This window comes from Pungitius pungitius, chromosome 21 (assembly GCF_949316345.1).
Source record: "Pungitius pungitius chromosome 21, fPunPun2.1, whole genome shotgun sequence".
Lineage (NCBI taxonomy): Eukaryota > Metazoa > Chordata > Actinopteri > Perciformes > Gasterosteidae > Pungitius > Pungitius pungitius.
The window spans coordinates 15,359,924-15,379,385 of record NC_084920.1 but is presented as its reverse complement, the minus strand read 5'-3'; the positions used below and the strand labels follow the sequence as shown (position 1 = coordinate 15,379,385).

Here is a 19,462-nt window from a genome sequence, read left to right as displayed (position 1 = left end):
GAGCTCCCAACCTCACATTAAGACCATTTGGATCTGTGCTCAGCCCGAGACAAACCGTCTGTGACTGAGACCCAATCGATGAAATGTCCGATGAGTCGATCACGTTTCCGCGTATCGCAGGCAACGCACGACTCTGAATACGCCCCCCCACAGTGAAACAGTGTCAACACACGAGGCCTCCTCCAACTGAAATAAGATGTTCTAGTTCACAGTGTGCTGTGTGTCCCCCCCCCCCCTCACACTCTGTCTTACACCCCCCCCCCCCTACTCAGAAGAGGCTGTGGTGTTGGTGCACAGTGGTCAGTTAAGGAGAAGCCGTGCCGTCCAGCAGCACCCTTTAGAAGTCCAGAGCAGGGATCTCAAGCTCCAGGAGCAGAGGCTCAGATGGCCATGGGGTCGCTCCTGGCGAAGGAGAAGTCCCACATGATGCCGTCCCCGTCGGGAAGGTGGCTGGAGGGCAGGAGGACCCTCGTGAACCAGTGGCTGAGGAAACACAAGAGGGAGGGAGAGGGGGAGGGGGGGGTGTGAATAACTGCTGGTGCTGCTGCAACACAGAAAGCACGGCTGGAGCTCGTGCTTTAGCTAAACGGGAGCGCTCACCTCCGTCTTTCCACGCCCAACAGTAACTTCCAGTTGTTCATGGGACCGTGGTGATACGGGTTTTTGAAAACCTGCGGTCAGAACATAATGTTGTCACACAGCTCCGTGCACAATGCTCTCTGTGTGTGGTACGTAGGAGGAGCTGCACCTTGCCCTTCTCCCGCAGCCTCCTGGTCTCCTTGTTGTTGATGTGACGCTCCACGCTGGTCTCTCCTCTGCTGATGATTATCATGTGCCAAAGGGTGAGTCCTCCCAGAGCCACACACACCGTGCTGCGGGAGGGGGGGGGGGGGGGGGTGTATTGTAACGTGATGCCATCAGCCTTGTGTGTCATCAGACGTGTGTGTCATGTGTCAAAGTGTTCCTCACCTGGTCAGCACCCAGAGGAAGATGATGCTCTTGTGAGCGGTGGTCTCGGGGGAGGCTTCGGTCGGACCGGGGATCTGATAGAATCTCTGATTGGGACAGGAAATGATCACAAGCGTTATTTCACTGGGGGGGGGGGGCACCTTTGACACTAAAACCGACCCCGATCACGTGGAAATGCCAGCGCAGGACGATAAGATCCTTTGCACGTCTCATATTTCAATTATCATTTGCCACCGGAGCCGCTGCCGCCCGTCGCCGTGGAGACGGACGGAGACACAGCAGCACAATTGTTGTTGTTGTTTTTTTCCCGGGCTTTCGCACAGTTTATAAGATACTCCTCCTGGCCTGACCTCTATGGCGTCGTAGGCCTCCAGAAACAAGGCTTTGCTGCTCATGCTGCAGTAGAAGCAGCCCAGCGTCATGTACAGGCAGAAGGAGAAGAAGTAGCGGTGGTTGAAGTGGCCCACGCAGTTGTTCACCCAGGCTGGGAAAAGGCGTTCAGGTCAACGCGTCCAAAGACGGCGGTTTGACAACAAAACAAAGGAAGGGGAAAAAAAACAAAAACAGAACAGAGTGCTTTTGCGAGGCGCTGCTGGTCAGAAGGATACGGCAGTGGTGATCCATCTTCAGCACACAGCTGTAATATAAACACACAAATGCACCCTGAAGGACACCTTTACCCTTAAGAACTGTACGTGAGAAGGGTTCATTCTTATTTCCATCTTACGTGTTGCAGATGCTGCAGTGGTGCGTCCTGGGCGGTTTCGGAGTGATGCACTTCTTGCAGATGGACACCGAGGGGATGTGAATTTTGTCCTTAAAAAAAAAAAAAGAGTAGCACAAATGTGGAAGACGTAACAACAAGCGTGCGCACGAATCTCGCCGCTCGGCGCCAACGCGGTACCTTGGGCGAGTGGCCCGGGGAGGTGGTGGTGACCTTGTAGTAATGGAACACCACCATGACCAGAAGCCAGTGGCCACAGCTCAGGTGCCAGGCCACCCAGTACGAAGGGTAGGTGCTGACGATGGTGGGCAGGACGAAAAGGTACACGATTACCACGACCGAGGTCGTCAGCAGCACCACGAGGCAGACGAAAACCTGGAGGGGGGGTAGAGACAGATGAGGTGACGGGGGGGATCAGAAGAGAGAGAACGTTCGGCCCGAAATGTGAGCGCTCACCGCTCCGAACCACCGCGTCACGCTGTCCACGATCCAGTAGACGGGTTCGAACGCGCAGTCCAGCAGCGTGTCGCCGTCGGCGAGGCTGTTGGAGCACAGCGACTTGAGCAGCAGCGCGCCGTAGCCCCACAGCGCCAGGAGCCGGCCGCCGGGGGCCCCTGGCTGCGGGCGGCGCCGCCACCGCCACCGCCGCCGCCGGCACCAGCGCAGAGCCAGCCTCGCGGCCCGGGAGAGCTGACACCTCCAGCTGCTGCTGCTGCTGCTGCTGCTGCTACGCATGCCTCCGCTTCCGGGTCCCGTCCCGCACACTCTGCCTTTCACACACACACACACACACAGACACACACACCAACAGTGGCAGACGCAGGCAGAGTAAAACAACAGCTCCTCGTAGCGGGGCCCGGCGAGCGCCGCGTCGGCACTCCACCGGGAAACGCAGCAGTGCGAGCTCGGAGCCAGCATCCTCTCTGTGGGACGCCACCCGAGGACGGGGGGAGGGAAAGGGCGAGCGGCGGGCTGAGCTACGCCCATCGGCACCAAGAAACCAACTGCTCCCCAGTTAATAATTCACAGCGAATCCAGGTCTCCCCGGGCCAAGAACCTCTCGGGGGACTTTGCAGGGCCGGGAGATGCGGAGCAGTAACCTTATAGAGGGAGACGCGATGGGGGGGTGAATGTCTTAAGAGGGAAATAAAATAGCCACCGGATCCACGGCATCATTTCATGAAAGTGAGTATCGGTTACACTGATAAGGGCTTGTTGAGGAGCTCCCAAATAGCGCGGCATTAATAATGAGGGGTGCTAATCAGGGGCCCGTGGTGGAAAGTAAGGCCCGTCAACAAGCTGCCCTTTTTCTGTGCAGCTTAGCTACCCATAGTTACCTGAGAAAAAGCTAAAAGAGTAAGTGCAGTAAGTGCTCTCCCATTAAAAATGCACACGCTACACGTGCCCCGTCTGTCGAGGTCGCACGCAATGACGCCGTTTTCCGATCGTCATTAAAAAAGAGCTACAAGCAACTTCTATAAATCATGATGCACAACTGATGAATTCCAGCACGGTGGCGTAAACGCGGTGAATGCAGTACTTAATCAGAGGGGAAAGAGAATAAAAAGTTAGGCCTGACACAAAAGGTTTTTGGGCCTGCAAACTAACTTTGTTTAAATTTGATTAATCTGCAATTTACTTACATTAGAAATAAAATTCAAAAATTAAATTAGAGGGAAAGATGGCGGCAAGTTGTTGTTGAGCTGTCGAAGTGGGACCTTTTGATATTTATTTGCATGTTAAATTCAGTGAGGGCAACAACATGCAGTCTCACAGCAGCGTTACTTTGTCCTCTACATACTTAAAAATGTGTGAATCTAAACCCTCATCTTTATCATATGCACTAAAAATTCATTATATATAAAAATGAACTATTTAACAAATGTGTTTCTAGTATGCCTTGCATTTATGAGGAAATGCCATCCAGTGTAAACACTTTTGACAGCTGGGTGGAAGAAAGACTTCCAAAGTCCAGATGTCGAGGGTTATGAAGAAGTTTGTAGCGCAAAAAACACACTTCCGGTTAATCGATTAATCAATCAACAGATGATATGTTGACCGACACCCTGACCATCCGACTATTACGACAGACAATATTCTTTTCATATTTAATAAAAAATATATTGATATTTTGTGAGGTTACATGTGCATGTGCGTTTTTGGACATTTGACGGCCTCAATTATTAATTGTTGAACAGAGAAAACATCCACCGTCTTATTTAGAATTCAAATGTATTGCATCACATTCCAAATATCAGGATTTAACCATTGTAAATCCTTTGTTTTCCCGGTCGAGAAGGAAACATTACGTTTAACCTTTTGAAACTATATCATTAATCTGAGTGAAATGAATACAGAATTCCACCATTTGAGCACGTATTTGACTGCAATGTATCAGAAATATATTTTACAATAGCCTTCATGTTATTGCAGCTTTATACCAGCAGATAATAGTGAGGGCTGACAAATCCAATCCAAGACTGACACGAGTTGTTGAATCCACGTGACGACGGTTGTCACTGCCCGAATGATTCACTCCATGGCATCTGATCACCTTACAAACAGGAAAAAGAAAGCCCCCCCCCCCCCCATCCACTGAGCCCAAGTGTGTCCTGCTTTAGTGCTGTAGTGTTGCTGCTAGCTGCCCCCCCGCCAGCGCCCTGCAACCCGCCCACACAGGAGTCATTCAGAACAAAGACGTTACACCAACTCGTACCCCATGTAGACATTGACGTAGTGTACCTGGTCAGGTGAAGTGGGCGGACACGCCTGCAGCAGTGAGGTCAGGTCATGGTCAGGGCTACACTGTTAGCTACGGAGCGCCACTGATTGCAGGAGAGACACACACAGCAAAAGCGGCGCTCCTTACGGAGATCGTCTATTCGACGAAAAGTTTTACTCGACAGTAGCAAGTGTACGCGTCTGCCAGCTAACGTGGTCAATTGAGGGGACTCGTTAATTTAATTATATCTAGCAATGTAGAGTCAACTAACTAACACTGTTAAATATTTGATTCATTTGGTGCAAGTTGCGCGTTATGCAACACAAAGTGCCTCAAAAAATGTTCAGTGCTGAAAATAACTATTCCGAAGTGGGACCTCTTCTTCTTCATTCGCTCTTTAATGTAGGTCGCTCGAGAAGGCGCGATGTTTCCTGGGTAATGCAGTTGTATTTTGCTCGTATGGTTCATTTAAACGTAACGCTATCTCAACTCACGCTGTCGTTGTGTTGAAATAAAACATTTGTTGTATATCCACAGTATCAGTCCTGTATGATGACAACAATTCCTATTCAACAGACACATTTGAAACCAATAACGGCGCATTCCCAAAAACTGGCCTAATCAGGAAGTACTGTGGTATCACGTGATTGGAAAAAGATGGCTGCGGTGCAGTGGTAAGATGTTCTTCTTTTTAAAAACTCCGTATCAACACACATTTTGTTGAGTGCAAACTTAGTGAAGAGTATCGCGAGTATCTTAATTTCAACCACAGTGCCAAATGAAATGTCAACCTTGTTATGCAGGCTGTGAACCTAACATTGTTAATCTAATGCAGTATTCTGTATGGCCTTGAATTAAATGTCCTCGTTGCCCTGTTGCATGCTGCACAGTACTGTAGTTATAGTAGCTAGGTAAATGGGCAGTATGCTCTCTGTAGTCATTGCGTATAGTGAGAGACCTCAGACTGTCAGTGTAAGCAGACCTGGTGTTTACCAGGGTGTCCGTAGACTCTGAATCTGGCCCCCTGTCTCCGTTTTGTTTACCAAGGAGATCCAGCGTACGCAACTATCACAGCGAGCTGCAGAGATGTCGTCCCGAGGCTGCTCTGGTGGACTTTGGAGACTATCATCCCCTCAAACCCATCATGGTGGACATTTTCTTGCAACCACTGTTTTAAACTCATCAAAAACGCCACTATCAACAGCCGTTGTGGTCTTCCACAAGTTCTGATCCTCCCTGCTCCTCTCTGCCCAGGTGACTGATACAAAGACCCGGCGCGGGGCTCGTAAAGGCAGCACCTCCTCGTCATCCTCCTCTTCCTCCTCGGTGCCTCCGGACCCCCTCAGCTCCATGCTGGACGGGACCGACCCCCTCTCCATGTTTGCAGCCGCCTCGGCCACTGAGGCTCCCGCCATGCCGCACAGCGCCTCCACTGCGGTCTGTAACACTGACCTTTTGAAAGCTGAGACACAAGCTGTTCTCTACTGATCTTTTTCTTCTTCTGTTTTTTTTTTTTTGTTTTATAACAAAGTTGCATCCATTGGCCACTTCATTATACATTTACTGTTTCCTGAAACTAACATTATTCAAACTCTATTCACCAAATCCCTGAAGTGGAAATAAGATGATGCCTCAATCTGTTTTTTTAAATAAGGAGACATGTTGTGCTTCCAGGATCTGGGGAAGAAGAGAAGGGAGAAGGAGGAAGAGGCGGTTGGACAAGACTTTGAGCCCTGGTCGTCAAAGCGTGGGGACATCCTGGCCAGATTCACCACCACTGAGAGGCTCTCCATTGTGAGTCATCCTCCCCCATAACAGCAAGTTCCTCTGGTTCTCAAAAACAAAAACCTAATTCTGATTTCTTTATTTTCATAGAACCTTTTTATGGGTTCAGACCAAGGTAAGACCTGCACAACAGCACAACGTCACATACGCTCAGTGGACACACACAGTTAGCAGCCAAACAGCCAGATATTCTTCTCATGAGTTGGTGGAGACCAAACCAGAGCTGAAGGAGGAATTAAGGTTTGACTGGAATTCTTTGGGTAGAAACAGAAAACAAATTGAGACCTGTTGTCGCCGTAGGAAAAGCTCCAAGTCCAGGATCCTCCGCTGTTTCAGAGAAGGTTCGAACCCGCCTGGAGGAGCTGGATGATCTGGAGGAGGTACCTTCTTGTCTAAATGGCACATTTCAAATGTCAAAAAACCCCATCAAGAAATGTTTTACTTGTGTTTGAATGCAAACATCTACTGTACATATAATAAAGACACTTGCACTGTCCTGTTGGTGCATAAACAAGCTGCATAATTTGCAGGGACTGCATATTTACGTTTGTAGTGTTTATTGGGGATCTATTTCATTATGTGTGTGCTCACTCTGTGTTGCTCCCCTATTGGTTATTCGCCATGTGCGTGTATACATTGTGTGCAGAAGCTCAAGTAAAGCAAGCGATGTTTAGCGAGTGAAATTCAACCTCCGTGTGCGCCTGATTATTTGATTGATACGTAGTGGACACGAAACCATTGAAGGACGCCATCATGTCGCCCGGATGTGTTTCGGACTGACTCGTTTTTCCTGCGTTCAGGGTTCTCAGAAAGAGCTGCTGAACCTCTCCCAGCAGGATTACGCCAACCGCATCGAGGAGCTGAACCAGTCCCTGAAGGAGGCCTGGGCCTCGGACCAGAAGGTCAAAGCCCTGAAGATCGTCATCCAGGTAATCGAGCTTCTGAAAACGCACCAGAGACCATGTACGCTCCGTCACTCACATAACCACCTCTCCATAACCTCTGGATACATTGAGTCCTGATCACTGATCTGTGACCTGTTTTCCAAGTGCTCGAAGCTTCTGTCCGACACCTCTGTGATCCAGTTCTACCCAAGCAAGTTTGTCCTCATCACGGATATCCTCGACACTTTCGGTGCGTGAAGAACCGTTTCATCTCTCCATTTCCGAGAGTAAAAAAAGCACCTGGTTTTCTGACCGTAGTCTCACTCGTCTGCAGGCCGGCTGGTGTACGACAGAATCTGGACCATGTGCTCAGACCCGCAACCTCTACCAGGTACGGTGCAAACCTCACAGCCTTTAGAACTTCTGAGGCGAGGGATACTGATACTGAGGCTGACTCATGGCTCACGTCCGTCTGGTCGTCAGACTCGTTCACAGTGGATGACGTGAACGACACGGCCAAGGAGACGTGCCTCAACTGGTTCTTCAAGATCGCGTCCATCAGGGAGCTCCTGCCCAGACTGTATCCTTTTCCCACCGGCAGCAGCCCCTCAAAAAACGTTCCCGTAACATTCCCTCCGAGCACGTCTCTCCGTCACATCCACAGCGCAGACCTCAGCTTGTGTCGAGATTTGCCCCTTTGACCTCGGTGGACAGATACGTGGAGACCGCCATTCTCAAGTGCAACCGCTTCCTCAACAAAGGGTTCGTTTGTTTCACCTCCAGCTTCCATGTTCTTTGCATATTCTGCCTTAACTCGCTCCTACTTCCTCAGTTCAACGTTTTCAGATTCATGTCATATATTAAATAACAATTACATTTTGTGGTGGGGGTATTTAAAAAGGCTCGGGGGTGTGATTGTTTACAACGGACCGGTCCCTTCTGTCCCTCCGCAGCGGTATTCAGGAGACGCTCCCTCGGTTGACAGCCATGATCAGAGGGATCGGAGACCCCCTGGTGGCGGCGTACGCCAGGGCCTACCTCTGCAGGGTGAGGCAACGTTCTGATTGGTTGAAGGGGAAAAAGTGGGCCGTGGATGATAGCCTCTCCTTCTCTCTCAAGGTGGGCCTGGAAGTCGCCCCCCACCTGAAGGACAGCCTGAACCGCAACTTCTTCGACCTGCTGGCCGCCTTCCGGCAGATCGGCAGCGAGAGCGTCCAGAACCAGCTGGTCCTGCAGCGGGTGGAGGTGCCCGAGTACCTGACGCTTTATTCGCCCGCCATCAACTGGATCCTGCAGTGCATCGCCTACAGAGCGCCAGAGGCACGCAGTCACATCAAACCAAAACATGTTAATTAAGGTTCTATTCAGGGGGCTCAGTCACAACGCTTCTGTGTTTTTAATGCTCTTTGTATTTGCCAATGTCAGCCTCTGCTAACGGAGATGATGGAGAGATGCAAGAAGCTGGGGAACAAGTGAGTAAGACGCCGTGAAGGGGAGGTGGATTTAATTTGGACGCTTCTTTCCTGTCGGTGAAAGGTCATTTCTGTACTGGATGTATGTTTCTTAATGGGATTTGTATAACCCTTCTGCCTCATGTCTTTCCGTTATATGGTATAGTGATGAACAGATACATTTTGGTTTGCTGAGCTAACTAAAAACACAAAGTACTCCCAAAGAGCTTTATCTCACAGGTATCAAATGTCCCCTCTGTCACGAACATCACAACGTGTTGCTGTCGTCCCGCAGTTCTTTGCTGCTGAATTCGGTCATGAGGGCCTTCAGGCCAGAGTTTGTCGCAGCCAGAGCCACCGACTTCATCGGTATGATCAAAGAGAGCGACGAGGCCGGCTTCCCAAAGGTCAGAGGGCACGGACACTCCAGGAATATCACAGCCGGCCTTTATGAAAAGAATAGAAATGACGATAACCTCCCTGCCTCCAGCATCTGTTGTTCGGCTCTCTGGGTCGCAGTCTGACCTGCGCCGACCCTCCAGAATCCGAGAGGCTGACGATCCTTAACGAAGCCTGGAAGGTGGTCACGAAGGTCCGAAGTCCTCAGGTAGGCCGGCAATGACGCCGCTGTCTCACGCCGGTCCCCGATGCCTCCGTGTACGTGACTCTTTGGTGCGTTTTTAGGATTACGTCAACTGTGCCGAGATCTGGGTGGAGTTCACTTGCCGACACTTCTCCGTGAGTGAAGCACCGCGAGGGGGGGGGGGTTCTAACGTTTTTTTCGGGGTTTGCGTGAAGCTCACCTCCCTTTCGCCTGTGGGCCCTTTAGAAACGGGAGATCAACACCGTCCTGGCTGACATCATCAAACACATGACCCCCGACCGGGCCTTCGAGGACGCTTACCCTCAGGTTAGCGGCTCATTGGCCGACGGGGCGGTTCTGCCCTTCTGAAACGGATCCGCGGTGACTCTGGTCTTTGTTTCGTCCCGCATTCAGCTGCAGTCAGTCATCGGGAAGGTCCTCGCCTACTGCCATGACTTCTCCGTCCTCTTCTCCATGGTGAGCGCCCGCCCCTTCAGGATGCTTGGGAGGGACAGTTTGCCCTCCGGGGGCCTTTTGTCGGGCCAAAGTGTCACAACGTGCCCCAAATGTTCCCGTTCCCCAGGAGCGCTTCCTGCCGTTTCTCGACATGTTCCAGAAGGACAGTGTGAGGGTGGAGGTGTGCAGATCCATCATGGAGATCTTCATCAGGTTACGAACCACCTCAGAGACGGCGTCTGAATGAGAAATGATGACAGATGTGTGTTTTTAAAGGTTTAACTGACCAATGTGATTGGTCTCTGTCTGCTGCAGACACCAGAAGGAGCCCACGAGAGACCCGGTCATCCTTAACGCCATGTTGCACATCTGCAAGACCATGCACGACTCTGTCAAGTAGGGTGTTTGTGTGTGTGTGCGTTGGTCTGGAGTTGTCTTTTAGGGGCCCGGGGGAATTGGTTATTTGTAATTATTTCAATGATAATTTAGATTTTTTTTTTTTCTTCTTCTTAGTTTCAGTTATTTTAATGTCTTCAGTTCATCTCCGTCTGTCTCGCTGTGTTGTAGCGCTCTCACTCTTGAGGATGAGAAAAGATCTTTGGCTCTGCTGATCATCGGCTTCATCCGCATGGTGAGACTTACGTTACTCGATCAAGAGTAAAGACCCATTTGGAGCTCTTGTGTATATTGACTCAAATAAGCTACACATTCGGGACTCTTTTAATATCTCTTTTCTTTAAACAATGGAGCTCTATTGAATGCTGTGGTAGCCCAGTGGTTCCTTTACATGCACCTCTATTTGAATGGAGCTATATGACACAAAGGACTAAACGAACAAATCTCTAAATTGGACCTGTAAATGTTGTGAATACACACCAATGGGATTTCCTTCAGTGCACGCGCTCCTCTCTCTCTCCCACATTCTGTCCGTGTGTCCATCGCCGCTCAGGTTTCGTTTGGTCGAGACTTTGAGCAGCAGTTGAGCTTCTGCGTGGAGGCCCGAGCCACCTTCTGTAACCTGGAGCCCGTGCTGGTGCAGCTCATTCACGTCAGTACCAATCCGGCCTTTCATTTTGAGCTTGGTGCCCGCGATGCACGCAGCGTCCTCACTACTCAATGCTGTCGCTTGCAGACCGTCAACCAGCTGGCGATGGAGACCTGCAGGGTGATGAGAGGAGGCCACTCGCGCAAAACGGCGGCCTTCGTCAGGGTGAGTGGACCTCCGATTGCTATGGTGGCGGGGGGGTGGGGGTTTCAGATGACTCAAAGACTGTTCTCGTTCCCCTCTGCTCCAGGCGTGCGCTGCCTACAGCTTCATCACCATCCCGTCTCTCAGCAGCATTCTCAGCCGTCTCGGCCTTTATTTGCTCTCTGGCCAGGTCGCGTTGGCCAATCAGTGTCTTTCTCAGGGTGAGCAACGTTACGCAACGCCTCAGTCGTCACCACGCTCCACGTTGTTTGTTGTCATCTCTTCCCCTGCTTCCCTCACGTCCTTCTCTTTTCCTTGGTTCCTCTTTTCATCGCTCTGTTTCGCGACCTCCAGCGGACGCTTTCCTAAACACAGCCGTCAGTCTTCTTCCGGAGGTCCCTCGCTCCATCAGCGTGGAGGGCAAACTCCGCTCCTCTGAGAGCTTCCTGCTGGACTTCATCAACAACTTCCTGGCCACGCTGCTGGTTGTCCCGGTAACGCAATCTACCTTTCACCTTTCACAGTGCAAATCGGCAACAGTAAAATCCTCTGAAGCGGAAACAAACGGCTCGGTTTACAGTTCCGATGCGGATGTGAGATGAAGGAGATTAAGTACCAAACCAAAAGGCCAAAATCTTTTTGTTTTTAGGACCATCCAGAGCATGGCGTCCTCTACCTAGTCCGCGATTTGCTCAACAAGGTCCAGAATTACACCTGGGAGGACAACAGCGACGCCAAGGTGCGGGTCTACATCAGCGCTCTGCCCCTGCTGGCTGCCATGAGCCAAGAAACCTTCCACTACTCCATCCCTAAAGGTAGCGCGTGAGGCACAGAATACACCACATATAATCCAAATGACCCCCTGTGTTTGTTTTCCTTTTCTCTTTATGCAAGTTGTTGTGGCTTAGAGAGGGATTTTGTGTGAGCATCTGTTACAGCTGAAGTGATTTTTATTTTTTTTCATCTTTCCTGGTCTCAGTGGACTCCAACGAGACACTTTATGGAGGAGACCCCAAGTTTCTATCGGAGATCAACAAGTTGTGCGAGACTCTAATCGGACAGATCCTGGACAACCTGAAGGCCCTCTCTCGGGACGAGGTGAGGCCCGAGCGGCCTCGTTTTTTTAAAAATTCGTGCTGCACTTTCTCTCCGATAACAAAAAACACACCACGTTTGCTCTCTCGCAGCAGAGTACGCGGCGCCAAGGTGCCTTGGCCTTTTCCCTGTTCGGGGTCCTGCTGGCTCATGGTGACCTGAGAGACAGCAAGCTGAGCCAGCTGGTCGTCAACCTGTGGAACCTCAGCCACAAACACGGATGCCGTGACACCCGAGTCTCTGTGAGTTCACACCCACTCCTCCCACACGTTTAACGGACTTCTTCGAAGTTTTCACTGCACTCTCGGTCCAGATTACCGTCTCGTCCGTTTCAGTGAAAGTGCTTGTGTGAGTGCAGCCGCTCTCCTCCCTCTGCTCCAGGTCCGAACCCTCGAGTACATCAAACACCAGGCTCAGCAGGCCGACATGGCCCACCTGTCCGATACAGTGCAGAGGCTGGCCCTTCAGTCCCGCACCTGAAGGTGAACCTCACCCACCTGTGTGTGTGCGCCGTGTGCAAATCAAATATCACCAGAAGCACAAAGAAGAAAAAAATCATTCCTGAATGCATTTAGAGTGGAGATAATTTGTAAAAAAAATGATTTGAAGCAACATAAAAAGAAGAAAAAACTAACAATATTTGTCAGCTGTACAGGAAGTAGTAATTGTTCAACAATTCCTTGTTTACGCCATTTTCAAGCCTTTTCAACACCTTGCACACTGTTATAAGACAATATATATGTACACAATAAAATTGTTAAATTATTATGAGTGGGTTTTCTGTTATTAAATGCTCATTTATTTTGTGTATATATAAATGTATTTGTGTGAATATATAAAGTGTGTGTGTGTGTGTGTACACACACTATAGGTAGTCTTAACTATTGCAGCTAACAGCCATTAATATGGCAGGACATGGTTTAATTCTCAGAAGAACACTTCTTCAGTTGAATCTAATCCGATGTGTCATTTCATAACCTCAAAATCAGAACAGCAGAAGAGATTCCCATAAGTACCTGTATAGATAGAATGCAGAGCCGTTTTAAGTCCTATAATACATCATATCTACACACACATACAAGGTGGGAGCTGCTATTAAAATACCACGTGTTCCACATGAATACCAGGTGCTTTAAAAGGTAATATCCTATCATTTAGTGTTGGTTACAGTACAATGTTTTCTCTTTTTCTGTTTAACATTAACAACACATGTCTCTATAGGTTTATGTTTTTCAATAATTAATAAGTGATAAATATATATAATATACATTTTATATATCTTTGAATTGTAACCCAGTTTGTTCTTAATAACAAATGCACCCTTCAATCATTCATCTTGGAAAAGCACATAGTGATCATATCATGTGACAAATCCAATCCAGACAACACTACAATTGTAGGAGGACTTCCCTGTTATATTAAAACTAATGCTAACATAATAACATTTTTTCTTTTGGCATATTATGACAAAGCATCAACAGCCAGCAGGTTGTGTCCTTGTACTACAAAAGAAAGTTTTTATTTGGCAGTTACATGTTTGAATAGGTGGAAGTAAAAAAAAAAGCTACAAAATGCTTCAATATCTGGTTTGTATTAATTGTAAGTACAATAAGTACAAGCAAGGGGTCACGTTTATATTTGTTGTAGAAAAAATAACGGCATTTGCATTATTGTTTTTAATTAGTATATTGTGGATGCTTCAATACTCAATCAGTGGAATTATATAAGATTAACCAGTAAAGTATTTGACAGTAACTTGAATAATGTTTTGATGATGCTCATGCGCAATCAGCATCATCGTCTTGCTGAATAAAGAATACGTTTTAAATTCACCCTTCGCACACCCTTAAGACCGCGATCATTCAGGAACCGAAAGTCCTTTCTTAACGAAAGTCCTTCTTATAACTACGCGTGGCCGTGGATGAGGGCGCGTCATGAACGGCCTCACGTTCTCACTCGTCCCAACCAAAATAACCGCAAAGACACCGGCTACGGCGCGCGAGGAGGGTCATTCTTGTTCAGAGCTTTCCGGCTTCCCACTGAAAACACTTGGCTCGGGCGCTGCTGCGGAGCAACGATGTCGGAGCAGGAGTCTCTGAGGTGCTCCAGTGCCAGGAACCGCGGAGGCGTTCAGCGGGTTGAGGGGAAACTAAGAGCCAGCGTGGAAAAGGGGGATTATTATGAAGCGCATCAGATGTACAGGACTTTATTTTTTAGGTAAGACTTTTGTTTCATGTTGGTAGGTGCAATTGTAGCTGTCATTTTGGCTTTGGGGCCTGTCTGTTCCAGATCATTCCACTGTCAAACGTGCTCGCACGTCTGTCCGTTTGTGATTGGGTGAATTCACGGCGGACCCGCCCACTCACCGCGTTCCGTTGTTTTGTGTCGACAGTCGTGCTGTCAATCTAAAATCGCGTAAACGTTTTGCTAGCTCCTGCTAGGTAGCCCTCTAGCTAGGTGTGTTATCAGCTCAACTCATGATCGCTGCAGTCAAGTTAACAGACCTTGCGTTTACAAGACAGTCAAAGCACCAGTGTTTATGCCTCATTGCAAAATACACGTGTAACGTTAAATTCACGGAATCTAACGGCTTGTTCCGTTGTTGACCCAAACGTGCGTTGAAGCAGTCCAGCCGTTTTAGCATTTAGCCGGTTAGCCACATACTGCACCGCCACACTTTAAACTATGATGATTAACGTCAACGTTAGACGTGTTTCGCTTCCTGGAGCGTAGTTTGACAAAGATACTGTTTGTTCACAATCCAGTTAAGTTAAAGTCAATCCTCCTCCGTATCAGAGAGTGGGTTCGTTACCCATCTAACGTTTACTTACTTCGTCATTGTCTTTCTCATTACTAATATTGCTATATTATCTCCTGAAGTCTAAAAATGCTACAGCTTTAGAAAAAAAAGTTGTTGTAACCATTGCGTCATCCACACGAAATGCTTGTTCTGCATCTCCAGTGACAGCCGGCGTGCGTTTTTATCTTTGACGTGACGTTGTGTACACTGACGTGTCGTGGTGCCTTTCCTCAGGTACATGTCCCAGGCAAAGCATGCCGAGGCCCGCGAGCTGATGCACAACGGGGCCCTGCTCTTCTTCAGCTACAACCAGGTACAAGCTCCGCTTCACCTTCTTCCGCCAACAAGAGATGAATGGAGACTGTCCACGTTGTTTATGTAAACACGCCAGATAGGGGGTTAGAAAACAGTATTTATTTATTTGACTACCATGGTATAATTGTGATACCAGTGTAGTGTTGATAAGTTATTCCCAAATAACAGAGACAGGGACAGGAACCTTTGTATGGAGTCCATGATCATGTGCACAATGCTCATGTTCAGTGAGATTATTACCTCCCCAACAGCTTTTGCAAAAAAAATCCAATTCTTACAAAAACATTGGAGGTACAATGAATTGTGTTTTCATCTCCAGCAAAACAGTGCAGCAGACCTGTCCATGCTGGTCCTGGAGGTGTTGGAGAAATCGGAGACAAAAGTTGAAGATGAAATATTAGGTGAGTGGCAGCCTGACGCCGTGGCCATATTGTTGCTGCCGCGCCATTGTTAGAAATACACACAGTCACACAATTCAAATACACATGAAAAGGAATTTGATTCATCATTTAACAAGACAAATTATTGTAAAAAGGGTTACTGTTGAAATGTATAAATGTGCTTTTACATTAAACAATGTACATTATTTACACTAGTGTGTCATTGTAAACAATGGGATATTTTTGTTATCTGTCATACCCAGATTGGCTTTTACATATATAACCAATACAGATCCATTATACACTGTTTGATGGTATTCTTAATAAATATGGCTGCATTAAATTAAATTGTCATAACATTCAGAGCCCCTTGCACAAGGAAAGGAACGGAGTGGACATTCTCTGATGCTGCTGGGGTGGGGTGTGCTTCTTTCTGTGATTGTTGCAGAAAGCCTGGCTAAACTGTTCAGCCGGATGGACCAGAACTCTCCAGAGAGAGTCGCATTTGTGTCCAGAGCCTTGAAATGGTCCACAGGAGGGCCCGGCAAGTTGGGTCACCCAAAACTACACCAGCTGCTGGCGGTCACCTTGTGGAAAGGTAATGGAGAATTAAGCTCATGACATAAGAATGAATTAAGCATTGAGGTATATGTTTATACCATATGTTAATTCTGTATTTAGATCGGCTCTGGATTACACAGACAGACGAGACGTGTCCTTCATGGAGAGCATCCGAGCCACAGCTTTAGTCGCTGGTGTGCTTTTTGGCTGGGGGGGGGGGGCGCTTAAAGGGAGCGGAGCGCAGAGCCTGTGGGGGCCGCCACCTCGAAACCACGCCGTTTAGTGACCGATGTACGCGCGCTGGTTGGTTTGGTGACAGTCGAATGACTGATTATTTCATCCTTTTGTGTCTCCCAGAGCAAAACTACAGCGAGTCTCGTTATCACTTCCTCCATTCGTCCGATGGGGAGGGCTGTGCACAGATGCTGGTGGAGTATTCGACGTCACGAGGCTTCCGCAGCGAGGTCGACATGTTTGTGGCGCAGGCCGTCCTACAGTGAGTCCGGCGCCTTTATTTCCTGTTTGAAATGTCACAGTTAGTTTGACCTGAACCATTTTGTCATATTTAAGGTGTAGCATTCAGAAAGCGTGTTTATGATTCCGCCTCCTGCCGATTTGCCGTTTCAACTGTCTCTCTGATCCGCTTCTGTTCTACCGGTGTCACACTTTCTGTCACATTTTCTTTCTCATCTTCTCCTTTACCTTGGTCCTGTCCCCTTTTCTATTTCTGCCCCTTTCTTCCTCTGATCCTGTGCCCTCCAGGTTCCTCTGCTTAAAGAACAAAAACGGCGCTTCTGTGGTGTTCAGCACGTACACGGAGAAGCACCCGTCCATAGAGAAGGGCCCTCCCTTCGTCCAGCCTTTACTAAACTTTATCTGGTTTCTGCTGCTGGCAGTGGATGGGTAGGTTTTCATTTATTGTGTTAAAACTCTTATAAGCTGTGTTGTAAATGTATGATTATGTCTAATACTGTACAGACGCTTCTACTAGCATTAGCTGACCTCTTACTGCAGCACTTGTCCCATTTGATTGACACATTTTGTGCGACTGAAACAACACTTCCTGTAGTGAGGCTGAAGCACACAACTTCTTCTACGTCTTCTACTACCTGACAGCAGTGAATTGTGTGAGTGTAATGATGTGTAGTATTAAAACACGCCCCTTCTCTTTGTTTCCCTAGGGGTAAACTAACAGTTTTCACAGTGTTGTGTGAGCAATATCAACCTTCCCTGAAGAGGGACCCCATGTATAATGAGGTGAGTGTTAAAAGACAGGCTTGATGGTCAGCTGTTTCCTCCCATGAATCCCATTAGTGTTAACGCTGCTCCCCATGTGACCCACGTGTCCCCCTGATTCATCCGTAATTGCGTGTATGTTTTGCTGTTTTATTGTTTTTGGCCTTTTAATAAACGGCTCCGTTCTTGCCTTAACCTTCGACTGGATGCGGACCTAACGACCCGTAAACAGGTCTTCGAGCTGTAGTTTTGTAACACGTCTGATTCACACCTGTGTCCTCCTCTGCCTCCTCCTCTGGACAACCTGCTGGCTCCTCAGTATCTCGACAGAATAGGACAGGTTTTCTTCGGTGTCCCGCCCAAACAGTCGCCATCATACGGGGGACTGCTAGGTGAGTGAATCGAGACTTTGTGCACTAGAGCGGCTCATTCACAAATAAACTACTTCGCTTTACTGCCTGTAAGACGAACAACGTTTAGCTCCTGGTGTGATCCCATCGCTGTGGGACCCCCGGGTTTAACGGATTACTTCAAGTTGTTTTTTAAATACACACAGGGATGGTTAGTTTGACTTTTTGCTAAACGTTGGATAGAAGACGCCACTAGAAGACCCAAGCTAAATATTCTCTGAAGTCAATCCCTGCGCCAAGCGTGCATGACGAGCTTGTTTTGTGCTGCAGGGAACCTGCTGAACAGCCTGATGGGCTCGGGCGAGGACGACGACACAGCTGAAGAGGCGCAGGAGGACAGCAGCCCCATCGAGCTGGACTGAGCCTGAGAACAAACAAACAAACAAACAAACAAACAGACAGACAGACACGTACACACAACGAGGAAGACCACACCGCCTCCCCCCCCTCACCTCCACCAACAAGGGTTGGGCGATGACACCGCTGCGTGTTTTCAGATGAGTGCTGTTTCCAAATTAAAAAAAAAAAAAAAAAAAAACCTCCCTCTTCCTAAAATCTGGCTGCCAAAAACCTCCTTCTGGACTGACTGCGTCAAATGGCGAACCCTTCTCACGCTGAGTTATTGTTTTATTTCATTTGAGTCCTTCCTCTTGTTAGTGTGGGACTCTGTGCAGGGTGCAATGATTTTATAACGAGCGGCAACAGACACCGGGAAGGTCGGAGTCTCCACCCAACCCCCCCCATAATGATGATGATGATGACGACGTCATTAGGAGTCAGTTTAGTCGACTCGCTACTAGTATTTAACTGTTTTGTTTTGCCTCACAGACCTTGATCAGAAACGTGGTGTTGCTGCAGATACTTTCTTGTTAAAAGGATCCCTTTGAGTAGTAAATTACGTTGTACCTGCAGTCGAAGCCGTCTCTCTCGTCTTTGTCCTTTTACCAAAACAGACAGAAAGTCCACTAAGCTCTGTGTAAGTCATAATCTGAGGTCTCCTCGAATCCCACCCAAACAAACGCCCTCCACAGATGGTCATTCCTATTTAAGTGAATTACTTTAAACATACATTTTAAATTTAGACATATAGTAGCTCCATCCTAGAGGTCCCTTTTTTTACTGTGCACAAGCTCAATTGCTGCTGTTTGCATCCCCAAGAGGAACTGTGTGAGCTTTTATTTAGTTTTGGTTCTTTTACAAACGTTAAGCCGTTTGAATCACTCCGGATGCCCGTCAGAGACTCTCTGCTGGAGTCATGTTACAAAAATACAGACCCTTTCTCATGAGGTAGCAGCACAGAAGGATTCCGTAGTGAAATGAAACCGCTAATGTCCATCAGCCTGGGACACTGTGCTGCTTCCTCCTCACAGCTTGATTTTCTCACATATGTTCATCATCCTCACCATCTTTTTATCCTCGTTGTCACTTTGGATCAGTTACAGGATGAACCCCCCCCCCCCCCCCTCCTTTACTTCACTTAATTTAACACAAGTAAAGTCCAGAGGTCTTCCAAGTTAAACTAATGTTTAGGGATGTGTAGGTATCTGTGTGGGACTGTTAAAGTACTAAAAAATAAAATAAACAATTGATTAAATATATGCAGACTAAGGCTTTTAATAAACAGGCATAATTTGGTATAATTTAGATGAGGTTAACAGAGTAATATTCCCAATTTAATTTAATGACTATTTGTTTTGAGAACCGCTTTAGTTCATAACCGGTAATCTGGGTCCTTTTTTAACGTTTAACTCTTTTGTTTTTATAGAATTATCCGTTTCGTAAGCGGCTCGATGCCGTAGGGCAGCAGTACGGGGGGGGGGGGGGGGGGGTGTTGCATCCATCTCACGCTGAAGACCGACAAACAGGGACGTCTGAGTAGCAGCAGTCATCAAAAAATATATT

General features: G+C 48.0%; 3 protein-coding genes across 6 annotated transcripts; 2 read left to right on the top strand and 1 right to left on the bottom strand.

Moving 5' to 3' along the window:
- Positions 1-259: 259 nt before the first annotated feature.
- zdhhc16b (zinc finger DHHC-type palmitoyltransferase 16b) lies at positions 260-4,564 on the bottom strand. 2 transcript variants are annotated; one of them, XM_037462924.2, is made up of 10 exons: positions 4,436-4,564; positions 2,150-2,463; positions 1,874-2,068; positions 1,697-1,785; positions 1,578-1,606; positions 1,320-1,453; positions 970-1,055; positions 749-872; positions 601-671; positions 260-483 (listed from the first exon to the last, which is right to left on the bottom strand). In XM_037462924.2, exons 2-10 carry the CDS (start codon positions 2,426-2,428, stop codon positions 381-383), a joined length of 1,110 nt encoding a protein of 369 aa, XP_037318821.2. In that variant the 5' UTR covers positions 2,429-2,463; positions 4,436-4,564; the 3' UTR covers positions 260-380. The 2 variants fall into 2 exon arrangements, with proteins under 2 accessions (XP_037318821.2, XP_037318822.2); XM_037462925.2 differs by having other exon boundaries at positions 2,150-2,459; positions 4,436-4,549.
- Positions 4,565-4,758: 194 nt separating this feature from the next.
- On the top strand, positions 4,759-12,626 carry vps35l (VPS35 endosomal protein sorting factor like). 3 transcript variants are annotated; one of them, XM_037462920.2, is made up of 31 exons: positions 4,759-4,850; positions 4,953-5,089; positions 5,463-5,562; positions 5,670-5,852; positions 6,090-6,209; positions 6,291-6,315; positions 6,501-6,580; positions 7,001-7,129; positions 7,250-7,334; positions 7,419-7,475; positions 7,568-7,664; positions 7,799-7,846; positions 8,038-8,131; positions 8,204-8,404; positions 8,510-8,556; positions 8,831-8,942; positions 9,026-9,142; positions 9,220-9,273; positions 9,365-9,445; positions 9,533-9,595; positions 9,702-9,787; positions 9,890-9,970; positions 10,142-10,205; positions 10,524-10,622; positions 10,707-10,784; positions 10,870-10,984; positions 11,118-11,257; positions 11,413-11,578; positions 11,743-11,861; positions 11,951-12,100; positions 12,240-12,626. In XM_037462920.2, the coding sequence occupies exons 2-31, from the start codon at positions 5,073-5,075 to the stop codon at positions 12,336-12,338; spliced, it is 2,907 nt and encodes a 968-aa protein (XP_037318817.2). In that variant the 5' UTR covers positions 4,759-4,850; positions 4,953-5,072; the 3' UTR covers positions 12,339-12,626. The 3 variants fall into 3 exon arrangements, with proteins under 3 accessions (XP_037318817.2, XP_037318819.2, XP_037318816.2); XM_037462922.2 differs by lacking the exon at positions 4,759-4,850 and having other exon boundaries at positions 4,903-5,089; positions 11,954-12,100; XM_037462919.2 differs by lacking the exon at positions 4,759-4,850 and having other exon boundaries at positions 4,905-5,089.
- A 1,205-nt stretch (positions 12,627-13,831) lies between these two features.
- get4 (guided entry of tail-anchored proteins factor 4) lies at positions 13,832-18,471 on the top strand. The gene is made up of 9 exons (XM_037464102.2): positions 13,832-14,075; positions 14,893-14,971; positions 15,293-15,374; positions 15,802-15,951; positions 16,272-16,410; positions 16,677-16,817; positions 17,096-17,171; positions 17,470-17,542; positions 17,831-18,471. Exons 1-9 carry the CDS (start codon positions 13,936-13,938, stop codon positions 17,920-17,922), a joined length of 972 nt encoding a protein of 323 aa, XP_037319999.1. The 5' UTR covers positions 13,832-13,935; the 3' UTR covers positions 17,923-18,471.
- The last annotated feature ends 991 nt before the right edge of the window (positions 18,472-19,462 follow it).